The 20,251-nt window shown below is 43.1% G+C and overlaps 2 protein-coding genes across 6 annotated transcripts; both read left to right on the top strand.

Moving 5' to 3' along the window:
• The first annotated feature begins 8 nt into the window (after positions 1-8).
• Positions 9-5,433, top strand: LOC105670045 (3'-5' RNA helicase YTHDC2-like). 5 transcript variants are annotated; one of them, XM_012363348.2, is made up of 8 exons: positions 9-401; positions 741-952; positions 1,030-1,223; positions 1,555-3,640; positions 3,716-4,102; positions 4,191-4,441; positions 4,528-4,876; positions 4,969-5,433. In XM_012363348.2, coding segments are annotated over exons 2-8 (3,462 nt in total). In that variant the 5' UTR covers positions 9-401; positions 741-758; the 3' UTR covers positions 4,970-5,433. The 5 variants fall into 5 exon arrangements, with proteins under 5 accessions (XP_012218771.1, XP_012218768.1, XP_012218767.1 ...); XM_012363345.2 differs by having other exon boundaries at positions 15-266; positions 4,528-4,865; XM_012363344.2 differs by having other exon boundaries at positions 16-401; positions 4,528-4,865.
• Positions 5,434-6,371: 938 nt separating this feature from the next.
• c12.2 (von Willebrand factor A domain-containing protein c12.2) lies at positions 6,372-19,871 on the top strand. The gene is made up of 19 exons (XM_012363343.2): positions 6,372-7,040; positions 7,120-7,200; positions 7,297-7,706; positions 7,869-8,033; positions 13,470-13,628; positions 13,707-13,937; positions 14,015-14,227; positions 14,338-14,498; positions 14,562-14,844; positions 14,916-15,614; positions 15,683-16,063; positions 16,142-16,293; positions 16,491-16,920; positions 16,986-17,740; positions 17,939-18,249; positions 18,398-18,649; positions 18,744-19,138; positions 19,215-19,453; positions 19,547-19,871. Exons 1-19 carry the CDS (start codon positions 6,932-6,934, stop codon positions 19,662-19,664), a joined length of 5,544 nt encoding a protein of 1,847 aa, XP_012218766.1. The 5' UTR covers positions 6,372-6,931; the 3' UTR covers positions 19,665-19,871.
• The last annotated feature ends 380 nt before the right edge of the window (positions 19,872-20,251 follow it).

Raw genomic sequence — 20,251 nt, 5'->3', positions numbered from 1 at the left:
TTGTATTATTGTAAAAGTTATATTTATATTATAAATAAAGTAGAAACTGTGTTGAATTATCCACGGAGCATTTGAACCAAGTACGAATATTTTGCTATAAATTGCAGATGGGGTTGATAGCTGTTGTCTGATATAAATATCATTGCCGTTGATCGGCGTCGCGTTTATTTTTTGTCACTTTTTGTGACGTACAGAACAATACACATTTTCAGCGTTTACTACTTGTAGATATCTCATGAAGTGATGACAAATGCGCACATTCACGAGTGAGTATATCTAGTGAACGAATGGGCTTTCGAGCGCAGTTTCGTGTGTATTTCAAAACACACCGTTGAAATTAGCGCAATCTTTTCATATCGGAGCAAAAATTCATGACCTTTGTGACGTATTACTCCAAAGCGGTAAGAACTTATCATGGTAGACAGTCAGTTTTATATCTGCTCTGTTTTTGTTTTTCTGAAGAAACAGTGGATGGTATACTTTGCGATCGTTTAAGTTTCAATTATATTGAATTAAATACGTAGATACCGGTATTATAAGCATTATCTATTAACGGTGTACACACAATCTTGTAATTTGTATTTCTATATTTCTATATCCCAGAAGATACGAAAACAAAATATTTCTTAACCTATATTGTCACAATTCTTGATATCATTCTACGTGACAACAATGTTATATATGTGAATTTCCCAATTGCATTCAGTTGTTAATATACTAAATTGATTTGTTGGTAATAGGTGATTTGAGTATTCACTATGCCACGTAGAAGACAGCAAAGGCATCACCCCATAGGGGAAGACACCAGGATTGCAGTTAACCTGACTCTAAAAAAATTATTGGACACTCCAGATCAAAAAGAACTAGAATTTCCATCATCGTACACAGCAGAAGAGAGAGCATATATCCATGAACTAGCTAGAGAACTTGGTCTGAAATCAAAAAGTCGAGGGTATGGTTAAACAATGCACGCGTTATATTTTTTTCACCAATTCTCTTCGATGAATCTAATAATGTCCTATTTTACAGAAAAGGCACAAATCGATTTTTGACAGTATATAAGAGGGAAGGTTCAACTATAGTCCAAGCCGATGCTGTGATAAAATTACAAAAAATCTCAAAACAGAGCATATATAATTTGATGCAGAGTTTTCCATTAAATCACAAGGAATGTCAAGATTTACTTCCTCCAATTGAGAGAGAACGTCCTCTTAGTAATGATGGTAAGTGAAATACTAATTCTCTTTTAAAAAATGAATGAAATGTACATTTTACTCATTTTTATGCCTTAGAATCTTATGTCATATCATTTGGCAGGCATAGAACTTTACTGCAATGCATTAAAATCTTATATTTTAGAATTCTAGATCATTTCTTTGTTTAAAATATAAGATTTTTCAATGCATTGCAGTACAGTTCGAGGCCTACCAAAAGATATGATATAAGATTCTAAAGTATAAAAATGAATAAAATATATAAGTACATTAATATTAAAATGATTATTAATCCATTCTAAATATTTAATCAAACTAATTTTTTACATCACCTTTTTAGTAAATACAAACACTAAAGCAATGGGCAGATTGAACAACAGTATACCGCAAGTACCTCAGTTGAAGACAAATTTTGATGTGCTGCATTTTCGGAAATCTCTGCCAATTTTTAACACTAGAGAAGAAGTTCTTAACGCATTGAGCAATCATCAAGTGGTCATAATTGCGGGTGAAACAGGATGTGGCAAAACTACACAAATACCACAATACATATTGGAGCATTATCAGCAGAAGCATCAAGCTTGCAGGATTATTTGTACACAACCCAGGCGCTTATCGGCTGTATCTGTGGCGGAAAGAGTAGCATTCGAGAGGGACGAGAAGATCGGCCAGACCTTCGGATATCAAATTAGATTGGAAAGCAGAGTAGCTCCGAAAACTCTCCTGACATATTGCACAAATGGAGTATTACTTCGAACTTTAATGGGCGGTGATTCTGCTTTGACCACGCTCACGCACATTATCGTCGATGAAGTTCACGAGCGGGACAGATTCTGTGACTTTCTTCTGATAGCTTTAAAGGACGCGTTGGTTAAATACCGTTCCTTGAAATTGATACTCATGAGTGCAACGATGGATACTACCATCTTCACAAAATATTTCAACAAATGCACGGTCATCAATGTTCCTGGACGATCATATGACGTGGACGTGTACTTCCTGGAGGATATATTGAAGATGACTGGTTACATGACGAAGGAAATGCACGCGAAGAAAAAGGAGTTTTCTAAGTGGACGGACAAGCAAAAGACTCTGGAGTCCTGGAAGCAGTACAAGCCGCAGCATTCTAATAGGAGCACCAAGAGCGAGAAGAGTCTGCTGCCCGCTCCGATTCTAGCTCAACAGAACGATCCTATACCGGAGAAAGTTAAGCTGGAAGCCTGGCTGATCGAAGAAATGGACAGGAGCGTCTTCGACGCGTGGGTGAATGGTAGAGAAGATAATTTTGCGCAGCTCTTACATTTTATACTGTCTGAAAATGTCTCCGTGGATTATCAGCATTCCGAAACCTCTATAACACCGTTGATGGCTGCCGCGGTTAGAGGCTGCATAAACACGACTGAGCAACTTCTGAATTTGGGCGCAAATCTCAATTTACGATCCGCTAACGATTGGACCGCATTGGACTGGGCGAAGAGCAGGAATCACACTGAATGCGCCGAGCTAATCGAAGCGTACATGAAAACTTACGATTGCACGGTGCCAAATAATGATCTGACGCATGTCGCCGGCACGTCGCTCTCCGAAGAAGACAAAATGCTGCTTGACATTTACCATCATACATTCAATGACGATAATATCGATTACAATCTGTTGCTGGAATTGATCTTTTACATTCATCTGAAGATGCCTGCTGGCTCTATTTTAATATTTCTGCCGGGATACGACGATATAGTCATGATGCGGGAGAAAATAAACGCGGACGAGAAGAAGATGAATCAAGGTCTACGCTACAATTTGTACGTCCTTCACTCGAACATGCAGACCTGCGATCAGAAGAAGGTGTTCAAACCCAGCCCACAGGGCACGCGCAAAATCATCCTGTCTACGAATATAGCGGAAACTAGCATTACAATCGACGATGTCGTGTACGTCATCGACTCGGGCAAGGTTAAAGAGAAGTCTTTCGACGCTTTATCGGGCGTGTGCACACTAAACTCCAATTGGATATCTCAGGCTTGCGCAAAACAGCGGAAAGGCAGAGCGGGCAGATGTAGAAGAGGCATCTGTTACCGCCTGTTCTCTTCAATTCGATTTAACAACATGCAATCCTATCAAACGCCGGAGATCCTGCGATTACCGTTGCAAGAATTATGCTTGTTTACGAAACATTTAACGCCCGGCAACACGCCTATAGCCGAATTTTTGGATAAAGCTCTGGAACCGCCGTCTAATGTGGTCACTAGAAATGCAGTTCAGTTATTGAAGACAATCGACGCCCTGGATCCTTGGGAAGATCTAACGGAATTGGGAAGTCATTTGTTAGATTTGCCGATTGAACCGAGACTCGGAAAGATGTTGCTATACGCCGTCGTTCTGAAATGCTTGGATCCCATTTTAACGATTGTTTGCAGCTTAGCATACAAGTGGGTATGATTTGTGTATGCAATTCACATAAATTATTTAGTACAATATTTTATTCATGTATGAAATTATTGCAGGGACCCCTTTATATTACCGTCACAACCGTCGCAAAAGAGAGCATTGACCGCAGCACGTAAAAAATTCGCCACCGGAACGTACTCGGATCATATGGTGGTCCTGCGGGCGTTTCAGGGTTGGCAAAACGCTAGAGCGACTGGCAAGGAACGTGCCTTCTGCGAGAAAAATTTCATTTCCGCTCCCGTGATGGAGATGGTGGTTGGAATGCGCACACAGCTCCTAGGACAGTTGCGTGCGTCTGGATTCGTTAGAGCCAGAAGTCCCGGGGACATTCGGGATCTGAATTCTAATTCGGAAAATTGGGCTGTGGTGAAAGCAGCCCTGACCGCAGGCTTGTATCCCAACTTGATCCGAGTCGATCGAGAGCATATGCAGCTACGGACGCAGTACGTATAGTTTATTTCGCTTGACAGACTCCACGATCATCGTTAGAGACAACCAATAACGTTACTACTTACACTTTGTTGCGTGTAGAAAGGAAGTCAAGGTGTTCTTCCATCCCTCGTCGACCTTAAGAGATTATCCGAAGTCTCCGAGAGTGACATCCGCGCAGACGCATGCAGCAAACGTGCAATCTTTACCGTGCGATTGGTTACTTTATGAAGAAATGAGTCGCACCGGACGTTTCTGTCACGTGAAAGTCGTCACGCTTGTTAATCCACTAACTGTCGCGCTATTTAGTGGACCAGCTAGATTACCGATGGATGTAATTTACGAAGCTGAAGGTAAGTAAAATGTCGTACTATGTACACAGTGTATTGTTTTTAAACTTTTTAAACATCGCTACGTAATTTCGTAAAAATATTTACAGCTGTACCGGAAAGCGAATCAGACTCAGAAGTTGACGAGTCTCACGAAGGGACAATCTTTAAGCTCGATGATTGGGTGGTATTTAAGTTGGATCCGGAAACGGCTCAATTATTCTTGCATTTGCGGCAGAAGTGGAATGCTTTGTTCCTCAGACGTATGAAAGCACCGAACAAGGCTATGTCAGCATTAGATGAGAAGGTCATTAGCACTTTGGTGTCTGTGATCACGAACGAAGAACAAGCATGCGGCCTCCAGCAACCCTCAGGCATTGGTCAACGACCACGTCCATTAATCGTTGATTACTATCCCGCAAATGTTAGAAGAGACGATTATCCGGAAGTAAGTCATTAGTGAGTGTTTAATACTATACCTATTTTAATGTTATTTATGTACATAATGTGGATTGATCGGGTGAATTTTAACATATTCTGTGTATTTTTAGAGATATTTCTAAAGCAAGAAGAGGAAATATAATGCAAATCTGCATTTTCTTAGGTGCTTATTTTAGCAACTAATTGCTGTGTTAAAATACTATTCTGTATCTTTGAACGACTTTAGTTGATAGAAAATAATTGTAAAGCAAGAATAGTGGTTGTGGGTATTGAATAGTGGGTATTGAATATATGAATGCTTCATAGATATTGCATTCTAATTTTTTTTTCAATACAGTAAAAAGACTGTTAGAATAATGTTCATATATTTAATATATTTGCATAATTGTCATCTAATGTGATCCTTCCTATTGCTTTTGTTGAAACATGAACATTTTAAGTCTTGTTATGAAATATTAACGTTTACTTCTAAAGTATTTTCTAAAGATATTCTTTTATTCTTTTATCTGAACAAAAATTAAAAAAAAAAAAATAAAATAAAAGATTGATACGATATCAATTATCAGCAAGGCCAATATATATCTTTTCGTGACGGGTCCATTCTCCAGAGCCTTGATAGATGTAAAATCATTTTCAATTGTTACATACGAAAACAGTCGAAAATGTGCTTCAATAGGATCCCTAATCCGAAAGTATGTAAATAGGCCTTAAACATGTGTATCTTAAAAAAATATGTGATATATTACATAGACATCAAACTTATGTAACTTAACATTTTGTACTATGTATAATGTATGTCACGTTAAATATTTAATAGTTGGCATCAACTAGTATATAGTTTACTGTTAGGTATGTATGTACTATTAGGTGACAACTATTAAATATAGAATTATTTGTCAATGTGTCACTTAGAATAATTTTCTTGTATACAATATGTTACTTATATGTAAGCAATACAGTATGTATTACTTAGAATAATTTTCAAGCAATGCTCTACTTAAAAGTTCCGATTATTGTTCAAAGAACAGACTGAATTAGTGCTCTTCTCTTGTAATTGTATAACGTGTACACAATCATATTTGTACACTCATTATTAAGCTACTTAGCATTTAATTTGTGTTAATAGATATTGATTCATGACTTTTTAATATATATTTTTTCATGAAAGAAACAAAATTTTCAAAATAATCGCGATGTTTTTTTTATATTTTATGATTGCTTTAATAGCGTTAGAATTTTTGGCGATTATATTGCTATGTAAGAAATGATAAAACTAGATGCAGCATCACTAGTGAGCTTTAATTGAAATTGTAACTGTAACTCAGTCATATGTGATAATGAAGCACATAATAAAAAGACTAACGAAATAAAGAAATATATTAATGTAACACTCGTTTTATTTGCACTGCGAGCAATTCGACGGCTGACTTTTTGTCTCTTAAATCTAAATAATTTCTTTGAATGCATAAATACGTGTAGAATTAGTTGCATAAGACAAAAATAATTATGATTCTTATCGCATAAAACGTGAGAATCCAAGAAAATGCGCACTGCAGATAGATCATTAATTACGATCAATTAGGAAATTAATACAGAAATATATTTAAAAAAAATGTAATTTCTTGTCTGTCAGAACTCGGAAACTCGACTTGAAGTTAAATTAGTAATTTATTTTAATAATTGTGCAAAAGGATACGCTAATTAGAAGAAATTATTATTCAACAGTTGCACAACTGTTTTCCCAACGTAAGCATTTCTGTATCATCATCCCACGTGATTCTGTGTTGTTGACAGTCTAGGTTATGTTTAGCTATCAGATTATTTTTTACGTCATGTATCATATATGTCGATGACTGTGATAGTTTTGTGTAATCGAATGCCAAAGTAATACAATATAAATTTCTCCATTATTCTGTTTAATATGCTCTGAAATAGCACACTTAGAGTTTAATTGCGTCATTTGTTTTGGAGCACTTTGTTTTATACACACGTCACTTGTTTTATTTAAAATTTTTACAAGTAGCTATTTGTGCGTAGTATGTTTTTTAAAGAGAATTAAGGTGCTGCTTTGAAATGCTATTTATCCCACGGAATTCTCACCACCTGTCAACAGTGGGTCGAATTTTGAAGCTATCCAATAGATTTTGGCCTAACCTCTCATTACCTCTACGTTGTAAATCAGGTAAGTTTGATTAATTCTATCTGATGATTCAATACTGACTAATTTATATTTGTTTATTGACTATTTATATTTGTTACAGAAAATGTTGTTGTCACTATTGCTGATGTATCAAAAGAAGTGAGACCAGCGAATAATCCGGAGTACGTTCCAAGGAGATATTGTAAGTAGCATTCTATTGTTTAAATGTAAAAAGATTCTACAGGAATTAATAAATCATTGAAGAGCAAGTAATGTATGTTTCTTTATTTTTGTGCAGTGTTAAACACTCACTCTCAAGAGACACTCAGGCATTTAAAATGGATGCTCCAGAAAGACGTTTTGCGTCAGGATATGTTTCTGATGGGTGGACCAGGTATACGAAGGCGGGAGCTCGCGCTAGCCTTCTTGGAGCTTACAGGACGAGAATTAGAATTCATCGCGCTTACTCGTGACACCACAGAAGCAGATTTAAAGCAGAGAAGAGAGATCAAAAGCGGCACTGCTTACTATCATGATCAAAGCGCAGTAAGAGCCGCGACTGAAGGTCGAGTTCTTATAATCGAAGGTGTCGAGAAGGCGGAACGGAACGTGTTGCCTGTGTTAAATAATTTACTGGAAAATCGTGAGATGCACCTGGAAGACGGTAGATTTCTCATCCCGGCGTCTCGCTATAACAAATTACTGAAGGTATCAATTCATGATTATGTAGCTATATAGAATTTCGTTGATGCAATTATTTCTGAGTATTTATAAGTATTAAATTGCCTATTAAATTTTATTCAATATCTCTGTAAAATAAAAATTCAATATTTATGAAATAAAAATTAATAAAAAAAAATTGATTTACAGGAACACACTCAAGCGGAATTAGACGCGTGGCGTCTTGTACGAGTCAGCGAAGATTTCATAGTAATAGCACTGGGGCTGCCGTCACCGCGATATCCTGGCAATCCGTTAGACCCCCCTCTCAGATCTAGATTCCAGGCCCGTCACATTCCGCCGCCGACGTTCGAGGTAAGTGTGTGGCTTTTGTAAAAGATTAATGAACCGGCCAGAGGGCAATTAATTGAATAGATTCCGTGTATCATCCTGCCAAGCATGAAAATGTTAAACGTCGTGCGGCTACCAGTGTTACCTTTCCAGTATATATATCGCATATAAAATCGAATTAACCTTTGGAAAAGTCATTACACGAGCTTCAAATTATGCAGCGATACGATGTCATTAAAACTTCGTCACAGTGCAATTTACGACCGTACGTATCATCCCATTATTAAAATTGCTCCTTCAATGATAGTGATTAAGGACACAAGTCTAATTTATTTCTCAATTGACTTCTCGTCCGTACTTCGCAATTGTAATCGTTCGGCTATCAGATCTAATCGCCGAGATAACGGCGGAGACACGAGGAAGCAACAATTTAATAATTCAGCAGCGACTTCAAGGGAATGCTTCGAGGGGGACAGTCGCGCGCGCGCGGGGTATAACTCGCAAAACTTTCCCCTGATTTATGGGGTCGGAGTGACGTACCATTAGGCATGGGATGCGGAGGTCGCACGAACCCCTCCGCAGTCCATCCCTTCCTTCCGGTGGTTCCTCTCGTTCGCATATAAACGTGGGCTCGTGGCTGCGCCATGGTCACAGGCATCGCGCGGCTCGGATCGCGTGTCCCAAACAGTCGAAACCTTACCTGTCCTCCTGTACGCTCGCGAGTCGATACGTCGGCCGATTCGAGCGAATTTACGTGTCAGATTAGAAAGAAACGCGAAGCCGTCGACTCTCGAACGTCCCGGCCGTTTCACGGCGCGGCAACGCTAGTCGCGATTGTCACCGATGTAATTACATTTCCGTTCTTTTCTCACATTTTTCTGCAGTTTCGCGAGAAACGGCACCGTGACAATGTCATCCGCGATATCTTCGCACACGATTATTGAAGAATATTGAAGGAATGGCAGCTGCCAAGCATTAACTTTCTATTTTATTATTGATAGTTTTAATTCTGAAAACATTTCTTATTATTTAAATATATTAATAAATTACTAATTTAATATTATATCTATATTTATTGTGCAGTGTTAGATACAATTCCATTAAATTCTAAAATAATTTATGACAAATATATAAAACGCTAAGCTTCTTTATTAAACTTGTAAATTACCGCTGTCGGAATAGTCGTTGATTTTCTTCCGCGTTATGCCGGCTATATGGGCGTCGTCGGAGAGGCCTCTATTTGTCCGAACGGTTTGGGTAGACGGTATGCGTCACGCTGTCTTATCGCCCGATGATCCCGCCGTTAATCCGCGCCTACGTCGGCGTCCGCAGACGCCCGCGGAGAAGAGCTTCCCCGCAAAACATCAGCCGACCGAGACCAGATTAGATCGCTTGAACACCTGTTTCATGAATCTGCACGTGGTGGTGGAAAAAAGTTTTTCGGACAGCAAGAGCCCGCCGAAAATCGTGCGCAGGCAATCCGCTCCGCCATGCACGAGGATGTGCAGCGAAAAGGCCGGAGGCCTTTTAGAAATCTACGTAAACGACGTCGACAAATTGGACGAAAATTGCGAGAACTATGAAACACTAGAGAGAGAAGAATCGACATTTCCGACGAGCGGAAGCCTCTTTCATTATAGCAACGTCAGGCAATCATTTCGTTTGCGGCGGGAAACGTTCTCCGGTATGACGGAATGCAAACAAGCCGACAGATCATCGGACGCGCAGTGGAATCCTTTGTCGGAGCGAGTGTTACAATGGCTGGATCTCTCCGGACGAGCTCAGGATTACGAGTTGGAAATGGAATCGGAAGAGAGTTCGAAAGCCGAGGAGGATCGCCGGTGGAGCGCCGCCCGGAGGAGGAGGCATCTTTCGCAAACTCGCGAGAGTTCGGTCTACGCGGAAAGAGAGCGCATAGCCGTGCAGAATTACAAGTTGCAGAAGAATTGCAAGTTGGACTGCGTTACGAAGGTAACCGAGGCGAAACTCGCGCGAAAGCGGTTATCCAAGATAAAGAACGCGATGGAAGGCGAAGTGCGGAAGGAGGGAGACGCCGGGTCGAAGGAACGAGTCGGAAGCAATGTAGAGGAGGACGATTTGAAGAACGAGGATCAATCTCGGGACGATGTATTGGCCGTGTGGTCGCCGCCCGGTCGCTTGCAGCTGCACATCGTCATGCCGAGCTTTAATTCCGCTGAGAAACGCGCGTCCTCGTTGGAATCTCTCGCCTGTGATTGAAAGATAGACCAGCGGTTAAATGTGCATTCCCGTTTTCACGTTCCATCGTTTCTACTGAGATTGACACTCTTTGTATTGCCATTTTTTCCATATCGCTTTGTGAGTTTTCATTTGTCAGCGACGAGGGAAAAGGACGAAGAGAACATTTGTATATCTGTGATTAATGATATTCGGTAAACGAATTTACGCGTATTTCTCAAAGTGACAGTGCACGTCGATTGTCGTTAAGGACTTCGTCTATTTTGAGAGATCTTTGATCTTCGAGGCGTAAAACGGTCTAATAGCCTCGATGTAATATGCATTTCCGACGTGCTGCAAAAATTAAGGTATTGATTGAAATAATCGTGAAATTTTGAAAATGATATTACTTTATATTTCACAGTATTTTAAATGACAGAAATATACATGTAATTCCCGAATGTGAAATATAAAATAATATCATTTTTCAAATTCACCAATAATATAAATAATTATTTTATATTTAATTTTTGGGTATATAAAAATATTCAAATAATTAGAAATAAATCTAACTATTTTACATTACATTTTTAATGTACGAAAGAATATCTAGAATGTCTGGTCAAAAGTTTTTGAATCATTTTGTTGAATGCATATCATAAAAAACCTTGGATAAATTTGCTTGCAGATTTTTCATTGCTCGGCGCATAGACCGATGTAACATTTATAAAAGGCATTATTCCCTTTATTCAAGCGTATTTTCCTATACATCGCAGCATTCTGCGATAGATAGCATTCTCGAGAGTTAATCCGGGACCATGTTACAAACTCGTTATTGTGCGCCGAGAGAATTGGAGTCGACGGAGACATCGCCTTGTTTTACGTCGGTCGAAAACTGAATAGAACTTAGTTAATAATAACTCGTGGAAAAGATCACTTAAAACTTCAAAATAATTACACAGCATGGAGTATTTAAACTGTTTCTCATAAAACGAATATTATCCGTCACGAAGCGTAGTGTGTACACATTGTCCGTGGAAATTGCTGTCACGCGCAGGAATCGTCTAATTGTATGAGATGCATACGAGGGGATTTATAGGTAAAAGAACACGCACATATACGTGACAGTTCGTCGATCTACAATCTTTCAGCTTTCCATTAAAACTTGAAAATTTTTTAGGAAACGTATTGCCATTCAAATTTTGATTAAAATAGAAAAGTTATTGTTTTTTTTGTACAAAATAAAATAGCATCCGATATTTTTGTATTTCAATTTTTTTTATATTTTATTTTTAAGTTTATTAACGCATCAGAAATTTCAGTTTTTGATGTTTTATCAATTATACCAACATTTCAAAAATGATGTGATTCTAGAGGTAAAACATTTCAGTCATTTATGTAAAATCGTGAAAAACTCGCTCATAGCTTTCCATCTTCATTTTTCTGTTTTGAACGAAGGAAGAATTCTTGTTTATTATACTTTATTGTTATAAAATTACATTATGTTACTCGGGTTGCTCGGAATTATTTCTACATTACATGGATTATGTATATTCAACGTGATCATGTCGCTCGTGACTTCGTTTAACTTATGTGCCACTTCTACGAAACTGCTGCCAGTCGCTATAATGGAAAATGAAAATAATAGAACCGTGTTTAGAAATGGCACACGATTGTGCCATTGGCACAGCTGTATAATATACCTATATTTTCTATTCTCGGAGCGGTAAAGCTTGATAGAGGAATAACGATGCGCGGACCTCTATTTTCTACACACACGTCATCATCGTTTAATAATCAATCATCGTGAAAGTTGGCGTATTAAAATAGAAATATGACTTTGCAGTTGATGGATGTTCTTTGGAAAAATACCCCCATAATTTAACTTTGTCGTGATTCATCCGCGGTTATTGTTGATAAGTGTGTGAACATTTAAATTCACCATGTTTTCGCTTTCTTTCCTAAATATACAAACTTTTATTATCACATTTTCTGCAAAGTAGAGCTAAAACTGTACAAATATAAATATCACGGTTAAAGCAGTGAGAATTCGCTGTCCGATGTAAAGTGCATCATATTTCATCTTCAGCCGCGGGTGCATTGAACCGTTGAAATTGCCGGAAGTCGCGTGTCTGCGAAATAAGCAGTTGATTCCTCGCTAACCCGGTGACACGTCTCGTAAAAGAAGATTGCGAATTTTTCGCGTTTTATATCAAGATCGTATTCAGCCGCGGCTCGGTCGTTGCTCCTGTCTATTTCCCTCGAAATTGGCGCAATGTGTGCTCCGGTATCGGGCGAGTAAGTGGAGTATGTACGACATAAGTCCGACCGTGTGTAATAATCGAGCGCGCGGTGTCGAGATGGTTACGTTACCGCGCGCTTCCGGCAAAATTGATTCTCCCATTTCTTCTATTTTCGCGGCGAGTCCCGGGAACGGTCACGAATACCGCATTTCCGTCGACGCCGTAATTACGGGCGATCGAGGGCTCGAGATTATAATCCCAGGGCCGATTGAAAGTTTTCGATGGAAATGCCGAAAGAGAGAGAGAGAGAGAGAGAGCGGGCGGTATATCGCTCGCGTGGCTTCCGTGCCGAGTGGTAGTTATTCACTCCAGTGCTCCGTGCGCGCAATGTTGGAAAGCACTCGGTGTTAATCACTCTCGGAAGGAGGACCGCGTCTCTCGTACCGCGCCGAATCGCGATGTGGCATTCCATACGCGTGCGATTCCGCCGCGCGCTTCCGCGCGCCGGCTATGCCGGCTATGTGCCGGCTCTCCGGAGAAGGCGGAAGTAATGGGAAGATAACCCTCTCTCCCCCCCCCTCCCCTCCGACCCCGTCCGAATCCGAGTGGTTCAACGCGCTCCAGATAGACCGTTAAGTAACGTTAAATATATTACGCCGCCGCAACGGCCGTAAACTTCCGCGCGCGAGTTCGAAACTTTCGCTCGGTCGAATGACTGCCGCAACGCTCCGACTGGCGGAATGTTATTAAGCACTAGTTCCCCGGGGCTAATATTATCAAGTGTAACTTGGATGCTTATTTAATGACTTTAATTCGGAAATCCAATCGCTCCTCCCGGCATCGTTAAACGCAGGATCATTATAAAGTTGCGCGCACTGTAAAATATTAATTTCCACGTCCTACAAAAGATAACAGTCTGCAACATGCTCGAAGCGGACAATTTATTCATGTTTTATCATTATTTAATCGCGGATATTCTATATAATGCATCAGATTTAATGTTTAAGATTTAATGTTTAAGGAACAATTAGACGTCTTGAGAAAGCTAGCGCCCAACGTCGACGTTGCGAAACTTTCGCAGTTGTTGTCGTGCGCTCATGCACTAGTCACTCAAGAAGCTGTCAGCGTGGGCCTGCCAGATTTTCCTCTGGACAGTTTACCGTCGGCTGCCTTAATTCTGGTAAATTCCCAGCTCTCGGATCGATATAGCGGGGTAGTTTTGTCAGCTCTTTGACGTTAATTTCGCATGTTTGTGTAGGACAAAAGCCCCGACTTGTCGGTGCACAATGTCTTCTATAGATTCTATCCGTACAAACTATTCTTGGGCAAGGAGGGCCAGAGTGCCGTGGAGGATATCCTTGTGACATTTAGCGTCTTGAACGGTTCCAAAAAGGAGCGCACTGTCAATAGCAAAATAAGCGCCAGCGAGAAAGCGGATGATCTCTTAGAGGTCAACGTGAAGCGCGGCGGTGCGGAAGCAAGCTTTCACGTAAGCTCTAAATATTTGTATTATCCGCGCGTATTAATTAATTTCTAAATATCTGAATCTATTTTGCGGATAAACAGGTTCCCCGCGGCACGGGTCCATTATCGAGTAGCGTGAATAATGATCATTACATAGAGACTAATTATCAAAATAATTTGCTGGCGAGCATGCTGGAATCTCACTTGGCATCCGATTTCTGCTTGATCGGGCCGAAAGGCTGCGGCAAATCCACCACTGTCCGTCGGCTCGCTGATTTATTAGGGTATCAAGTGGAGCCGATAGTACTTTATCAGGCAAGTTCGCATCCTTCACGAGGATGACGTCAGCATTAGGTTTTGTCGATTTCTCTCGCTTGCGTGACCGCGACGGCTCGGAATAAAACGATGGAAATGTTTTTTCTCAGGATATGACTTCCAGGGATTTGATACAGCAACGGACCACGTCGCACAACGGTGACACGGTCTGGAGAAACTCGCCGCTGGTGGACGCGGCGCTCCACGGCAAGCTAGCCGTGCTCGACGGCGTTAATAGAATTCACTCCAGCACCTTGGCTACGCTGCACAGGTAAAATCGCGCATCCTCGACGTCCTCCGTCCCGAGAGCGTAACGCGAACCGTTTATCCGTAGATTAGTCCACGATCGGGAGTTGCAGTTGCACGACGGTAAGCGGCTCGTGCGCGCCGATCGTTACGACGAGATCAAAAGGGAGCGTAGCAAATCCGACGGGGAGATGCGCGATCGCGGTGTCTTGCGAATCGATCCCGCTTTCAGGCTGGTGGCTCTGGCCGAGCCGCCGATCGTCAACAGCTCGACCGGGCAATGGTTGAACTCCGAGCTGCTCAGCTTGTTCCTCTTTCACGAGATGAGACCGCTCGATAAGCACGAGGAGATTCATATCGTCCGGTCGAAGGTGATCGCGCAATGTTCGTATGCGTGAATCGTCGCTTCGGCTAGGATCGCTCATCGCGTACTTTGTTGCAGTTCGGCGAACCCAGCCAGGCGTTGTTGAATATCGTAGAACTGGCGCACGTGCTGCGCTCGTCCAGCGATCCGACGTTGCAATCGCTCGCGGGATCGCTCAGCACCCGGCAACTTTTACGAATAGCCGAGCGAATGCACAGATTTAAGGGCGACGACGCTTACGGCGCGGTGCAGCGCGCGTGCCTAGCGCGCTTCTTGCCGGCGATCGCGAAGCAGGCGCTCGACGACTGCTGCCGCCGACTCGACATCGTTCCACCGGAGTCCGCGGTGGACGCGAAAATCGAGTGCACCGTCACGGAGGACATCGTGAGGATCGGCGACACCGTCGTGGATCGGCATCGCACCGCGGCGCATAGCAAAGTGCCCGACATTCTGTTCTACGACGTGCCGGAGCACGTCGCGCTCCTCGAGCGCTTGCTGCAGGACTTCAGTCTCGGGCAGAATCTACTGCTGGTCGGCAATCAGGGCGTCGGTAAGAACAAGATCGCCGACAGGCTGCTGCAGTTGCTCAATCGGCCGCGCGAGTACATCCAGCTGCATCGCGATACGACTGTGCAGACGCTCACCCTGCAGCCGATGGTGAAAGACGGCAAAGTCGTTTACGAGGACTCGCCGCTCGTGCGGGCCGTGAAACTGGGCCACGTGCTCGTCGTCGACGAGGCGGACAAGGCGCCCACGCACGTGACGTGCATACTCAAAGTACGTACTCGAACTACGCGCTCCTCTGTCGCGCCGTGATTCGCGAGACGAGTCCCGTCATTTTTCAGACCCTGGTGGAGTCGGGCGAGATGATTCTGTCGGACGGCAGGCGGATCGTTCCTCGCGCCGGCGGCGACGCGCGCGGCGCGAACAGCATAGCGATGCATCCGGACTTCAAGATGATAGTCCTGGCGAACAGACCGGGCTTCCCGTTTCTGGGCAACGACTTCTTCGGCGCGCTGGGCGATCTCTTCAGCACGCATTCCGTCGACAATCCGAGCGTGCGGAGCGAGATCCAGCTCCTGAAGCAGTACGGTCCGCACATAGACGAGCGGACGATACACAAGCTGGTGAAAGCTTTCGGCGAGCTGAGAAGTATGGCCGATCAAGGGCTGGTCTCGTATCCTTACTCGACACGGGAAGTCGTTAACATAGTGAAACACCTGGAGGTGAGTCGACGGAAGAATTTCAGGGCGATTTATTTCGATGATTTTTTTACACTCGGTTTTTTTCTAATAATGTTGTAGAAATTCCCGAGCGAGCCGTTAGCCACAGTGGTGCGCAACGTTTTCGACTTCGATCGATACAGTCAGGAAATATTCGACACTCTGGTGACCGTGCTTCATAAGCATGGAATTCCCGTTGGAACGAGTCCAACGAATATCGCTTTAGCTAAAGAGTAAGATAATCTCGTAGCTTTAAGCTTTTAAAGAAAATTAAATTTCGTCGATTCGAACACGGTTTTGTAATTTATTTGATAAATTTTACAACACGACGAGAAAGTTGTTGTACATATTTGTACTTAATAAATGAGAAAGCGAAAAGAAGAATAAAGATATCAGCTTTCACAGCGTTCTTCCTCCTTTTCCATTGCAGAATACCTTTGCCCGAGATGAAGATCTGCGGTAGTTGGAACGTTCTGAGCGCGTTTCACAATATACCGGTTCAGGAAAGATACGTTAAGCTAAAGCCACCGACGTTTCCGGCGCAAAACGACCGAACTCTAGATCGAGTTGAGGCTAGATCAGCCTGGTTCACGGAGCTGCAGAGTTACTGGACAATACCTATTAGCGAGAATAGCACGGTGACCGCTTTGGCGGTCGCGAATGGAAGTAAAGGGGACGGCGCGGACGACAGAATACACGTTCTCACGGCGAATCCTCTGAGCGTATTTAGCATGACGCCGGAATCCGAGCGAGTTCGCGAAACGCCGTTGCAGGGCTTGATAAGCCCCGTCAGGGGCAGCACGCCGTTCTATAACGTCGCGGTAGATAATCTCGGAAATGTTTTGGTTCACGAGGAAACTGTAAGTAAAGCGGCTATTCATCGCTCGCCGTTAGCGCTCATCGAATTTTCTTCCATCATTTTTAGAGCAATTCCATACTCGTGGTGAACGTAAACGAGGGGTCCGTGCGAGAATTGCAAATCTCGTCGTTTTTGGATGCCGCCGGCGACAGAATATCGAACGTCTTTAGCAGAGGCAGGAGTCTGTGGAAGATGAAAACGGAGTTATTATCGTCCCATGATCTGATTGTCTTATATACGCAGGATCAGGACAAGCTCGAGGTTATCAATTTGCAGAACATGTGCGCTTACTCGATGAATTTGCCTTGTAACGTCGAGTCGGTTCTGCTCGCCTCCGAGAGGAAATGGTTAATTCAGGACACGTCGAAGAATAAGTACGTTCTCGCGAAATTTACAGACTCGGATCCGTGCCCCAACGTCTTGCGCGAGCTGGATGAATCTAACAGCACCGATCTGAAAACCGGCCGGGTACTGAATTGCGGCCGAGACAGCCTGCACAATGTGGAGTTGAGCAAAGCTCTCCGGCAGAAAATCGACTGCCCGAACAGACTTCTGGTCACCGATAACACATACGCCGGAATTGCGACCGGATTTCCCGATTTAGACAGCTCTAGCGAACTTCATTTTTGGCCGAGGAAGGAGAGAACGCGCAGCTTTATGACGCCTATTGTCACTCAAAATGGACAAGTGATTAGAACGATTTCGCCCAATCAAGTACCCGAAGAGGTTTATCCGAGAGACACGAAACGCGCGGGGATTTCCGGTTACTTGGAAATAGTCGACACGGTGAACCACAAGCTGCGATATATTCCCATTCCGGAGTAAGTAAATTTGCGAGAACTATAATAACTGTGCCGTAAAAAAAAAACATGCAATTTTTATACATTTTCATATTTTTTTTATGTTTGAAAAAAACAATATCGAGACAATAGGACACAATATGTCTTTGTTATTGTCGTTCGTATTTTTTTTTTCATTTTCTGTCACTCGAGAAATCTGTTGCAATTTTTCTCACACAGACCGGTTAATGTCTCGCCATTGACGCAATGGTTGTACGCGAAAGACTTTCCGCTTTATGCGTCACTTACGTCGAACGAAGGCCTCGTCACAATAGACGCCGGCGGCTGTGTCCGTCTATGGGAGACATCAATCGCGAATATAGAAAAGTCATTAGGCGCGTGGCGCAAAATGATAGGCGCCGGCGAGGAAAAATTGCAGATCACCAAAGAGAGGTATTCGGGGCAGGATGTCAGCGGGCCGAAGCACGGGAAGATCGATAAAAATAACGAGCCGCACGTGGGCGGCAATACTTGGGCCGGGGGAACCGGAGGTACGTCCAAACAGGATAATGAATAAAATAAATTTCCAGGAGAAATACGGAGCGCGTTATGTTTTTTTCATATTTTTTCAACGTACGTTTAGCAATCTATTGTCGCGATAGAGTATATATAAGGTACGTGCGTTGAATTATATTTCAGGTAGAGACACGGCGGGCTTGGGCGGGAAGGGGGGACCGTATCGGCTGGACGCCGGGCACACGGTGCACCAGCTGAGCGACGAAGAGAAGAATGCGGTACCGGAACATATAAAGAAGGCCGCTCGCGAGATGGGCCTGCGCGCGTTCAAGCAGCGGCTCAAGGACATAAAAATGAGCGAATACGACCACAAGCTGTACAGCCAGTTCAGCGACGCGGTTCACAATCAGGTGCAAGCCTTGAGGGTCGTATTAGGTGAGCGTTTTTAAGCCCGAATCCGCCTTTTAATGGGGCTAATGAAGTCTCTTTTATCGCGTACTTTTGACGCGCCGTCTCGCGCCGCTTGCAGGCACGCTGCAGGCTAAAAGCAACGAGCGACAATGGTGCCGGCATCAGACGTCCGGCGAGCTGGACGATACGAAATTAATCGAGGGATTAACGGGCGAGAAAACGATTTACCGGCGTCGCGCGGAGAAAGAGCCGGAGATTGGCGCCCCGCAATTGAAGCCGAAGCGATTGAAACTTGTCGCGGATGTGTCCGGTAGCATGTACAGATTCAATGGTTACGACGGCCGGCTGGACCGCGAGCTGGAGGCTTGCGTTATGGTAATGGAGGCTTTCAGCGGTTACGAGGGAAAGTTTCAATATGACATTGTCGGCCATTCCGGCGACGATTATCGTATCGCGTTTGTTGATCACACGCAACCGCCTACGGACAATAAGCGAAGACTGGAAGTAATTAAGGTAAGTAGATGTTTTTCTTTTTTTTCACGAAAGAACGAATTATACGGTTTAATTGCGAGCATATTAATTTTCGCAGACGATGCACGCTCACTCGCAATTTTGCATGTCTGGCGACAATACGTTGGAAGCGACGCAGCACGCAATTGCGAGTCTGGCGAAAGAGGATTCCGACGAGTCTATCGTTGTTGTGCTCTCGGACGCGAATCTAGAACGTTACGGAATTCCCCCTGAGCGATTCGCGAGAGTATTGACGTCGAACGCGGACGTGAATTCCTACGCTATTTTTATTGGATCGTTGGGGGATCAAGCCACCAGGTGATTTCACGATAAGCAAAATTCACCGTTCCGTTTTATTCTTTTTCATATTTTCTACTGATACTTTAATCGATATGTTTGTGTTATTTTTAGATTAATGAAAAAGATGCCCTCCGGTCGCGCGTTTGTGTGCATGGACCTTAAGAATATACCACGAATTCTGCAACAAATATTCGCCGCTTCGGTTTTGAGCACGACGCGATCATCGTAATGAAAATTACGATTAGACAAAATAATTAATTATTATAATTAGACAAAATATTTTACATAAAAAGATTAGATAAATGGTGCCTGTTTTGTAATCATGAAAGGATTTAATATTTTTCTAGGAGCTCATGCTTGTATATGGAATACAATTACATTTATATAATTATTGTAAATTTTTATAAATAAAAATTGTTTCCAATTTTTAAAAATCTTTCAATGTATAGATTTCATACAATCAACTCGGATACGTCCGATAATCGTCAATGCTGTTACAATGCCAGGATCCCTGCAATCCTTCAAGTTCAGAGGCGAACGTTAATTAAGATAATCTCAATCCACCAGGCATATCGCAGCAGCGCGTTATCGCGCGAGGTCTCGCGACGAAGTCAACCTTCCTTCCACTCCGGGGTAAACGCCCGGATTCGGTCCGCGCGCGTTCACAGGGGGATAACTTCAGCCGTGGCACGGCGCGAGGGAGGCAGCGTGGACCAGCGCGCATCTCGGGGTGATTTCATCCCCCCGCAAAGCCGAGCACGGCGGAGGACGCGCGCGGCGAGGATCGAAGCGACCGCGCGGGCGCGCACGCGGATC

The sequence above is a fragment of the Linepithema humile genome, chromosome 7, assembly GCF_040581485.1.
Source record: "Linepithema humile isolate Giens D197 chromosome 7, Lhum_UNIL_v1.0, whole genome shotgun sequence".
NCBI lineage: Eukaryota > Metazoa > Arthropoda > Insecta > Hymenoptera > Formicidae > Linepithema > Linepithema humile.
This window is presented reverse-complemented; position numbering and strand designations above follow the sequence as displayed.

What these genes read in the sequence shown, in the direction of transcription:
- c12.2 (XM_012363343.2), top strand. Translation starts at nt 6,932, where the DNA reads ATGCTATTTATCCCACGGAATTCTCACCACCTGTCAACAGTGGGTCGA. An exon ending in ACCTTGGCTACGCTGCACAG is followed by an intron (nt 14,499 to 14,561) that starts GTAAAATCGCGC and finishes GTTTATCCGTAG; the next exon opens with ATTAGTCCACGATCGGGAGT. An exon ending in TTGGGGGATCAAGCCACCAG is followed by an intron (nt 19,454 to 19,546) that starts GTGATTTCACGA and finishes TGTTATTTTTAG; the next exon opens with ATTAATGAAAAAGATGCCCT.
- LOC105670045 (XM_012363348.2), top strand. Translation starts at nt 759, where the DNA reads ATGCCACGTAGAAGACAGCAAAGGCATCACCCCATAGGGGAAGACACC. An exon ending in CTGAAATCAAAAAGTCGAGG is followed by an intron (nt 953 to 1,029) that starts GTATGGTTAAAC and finishes CCTATTTTACAG; the next exon opens with AAAAGGCACAAATCGATTTT. An exon ending in GTTTGCAGCTTAGCATACAA is followed by an intron (nt 3,641 to 3,715) that starts GTGGGTATGATT and finishes AAATTATTGCAG; the next exon opens with GGACCCCTTTATATTACCGT.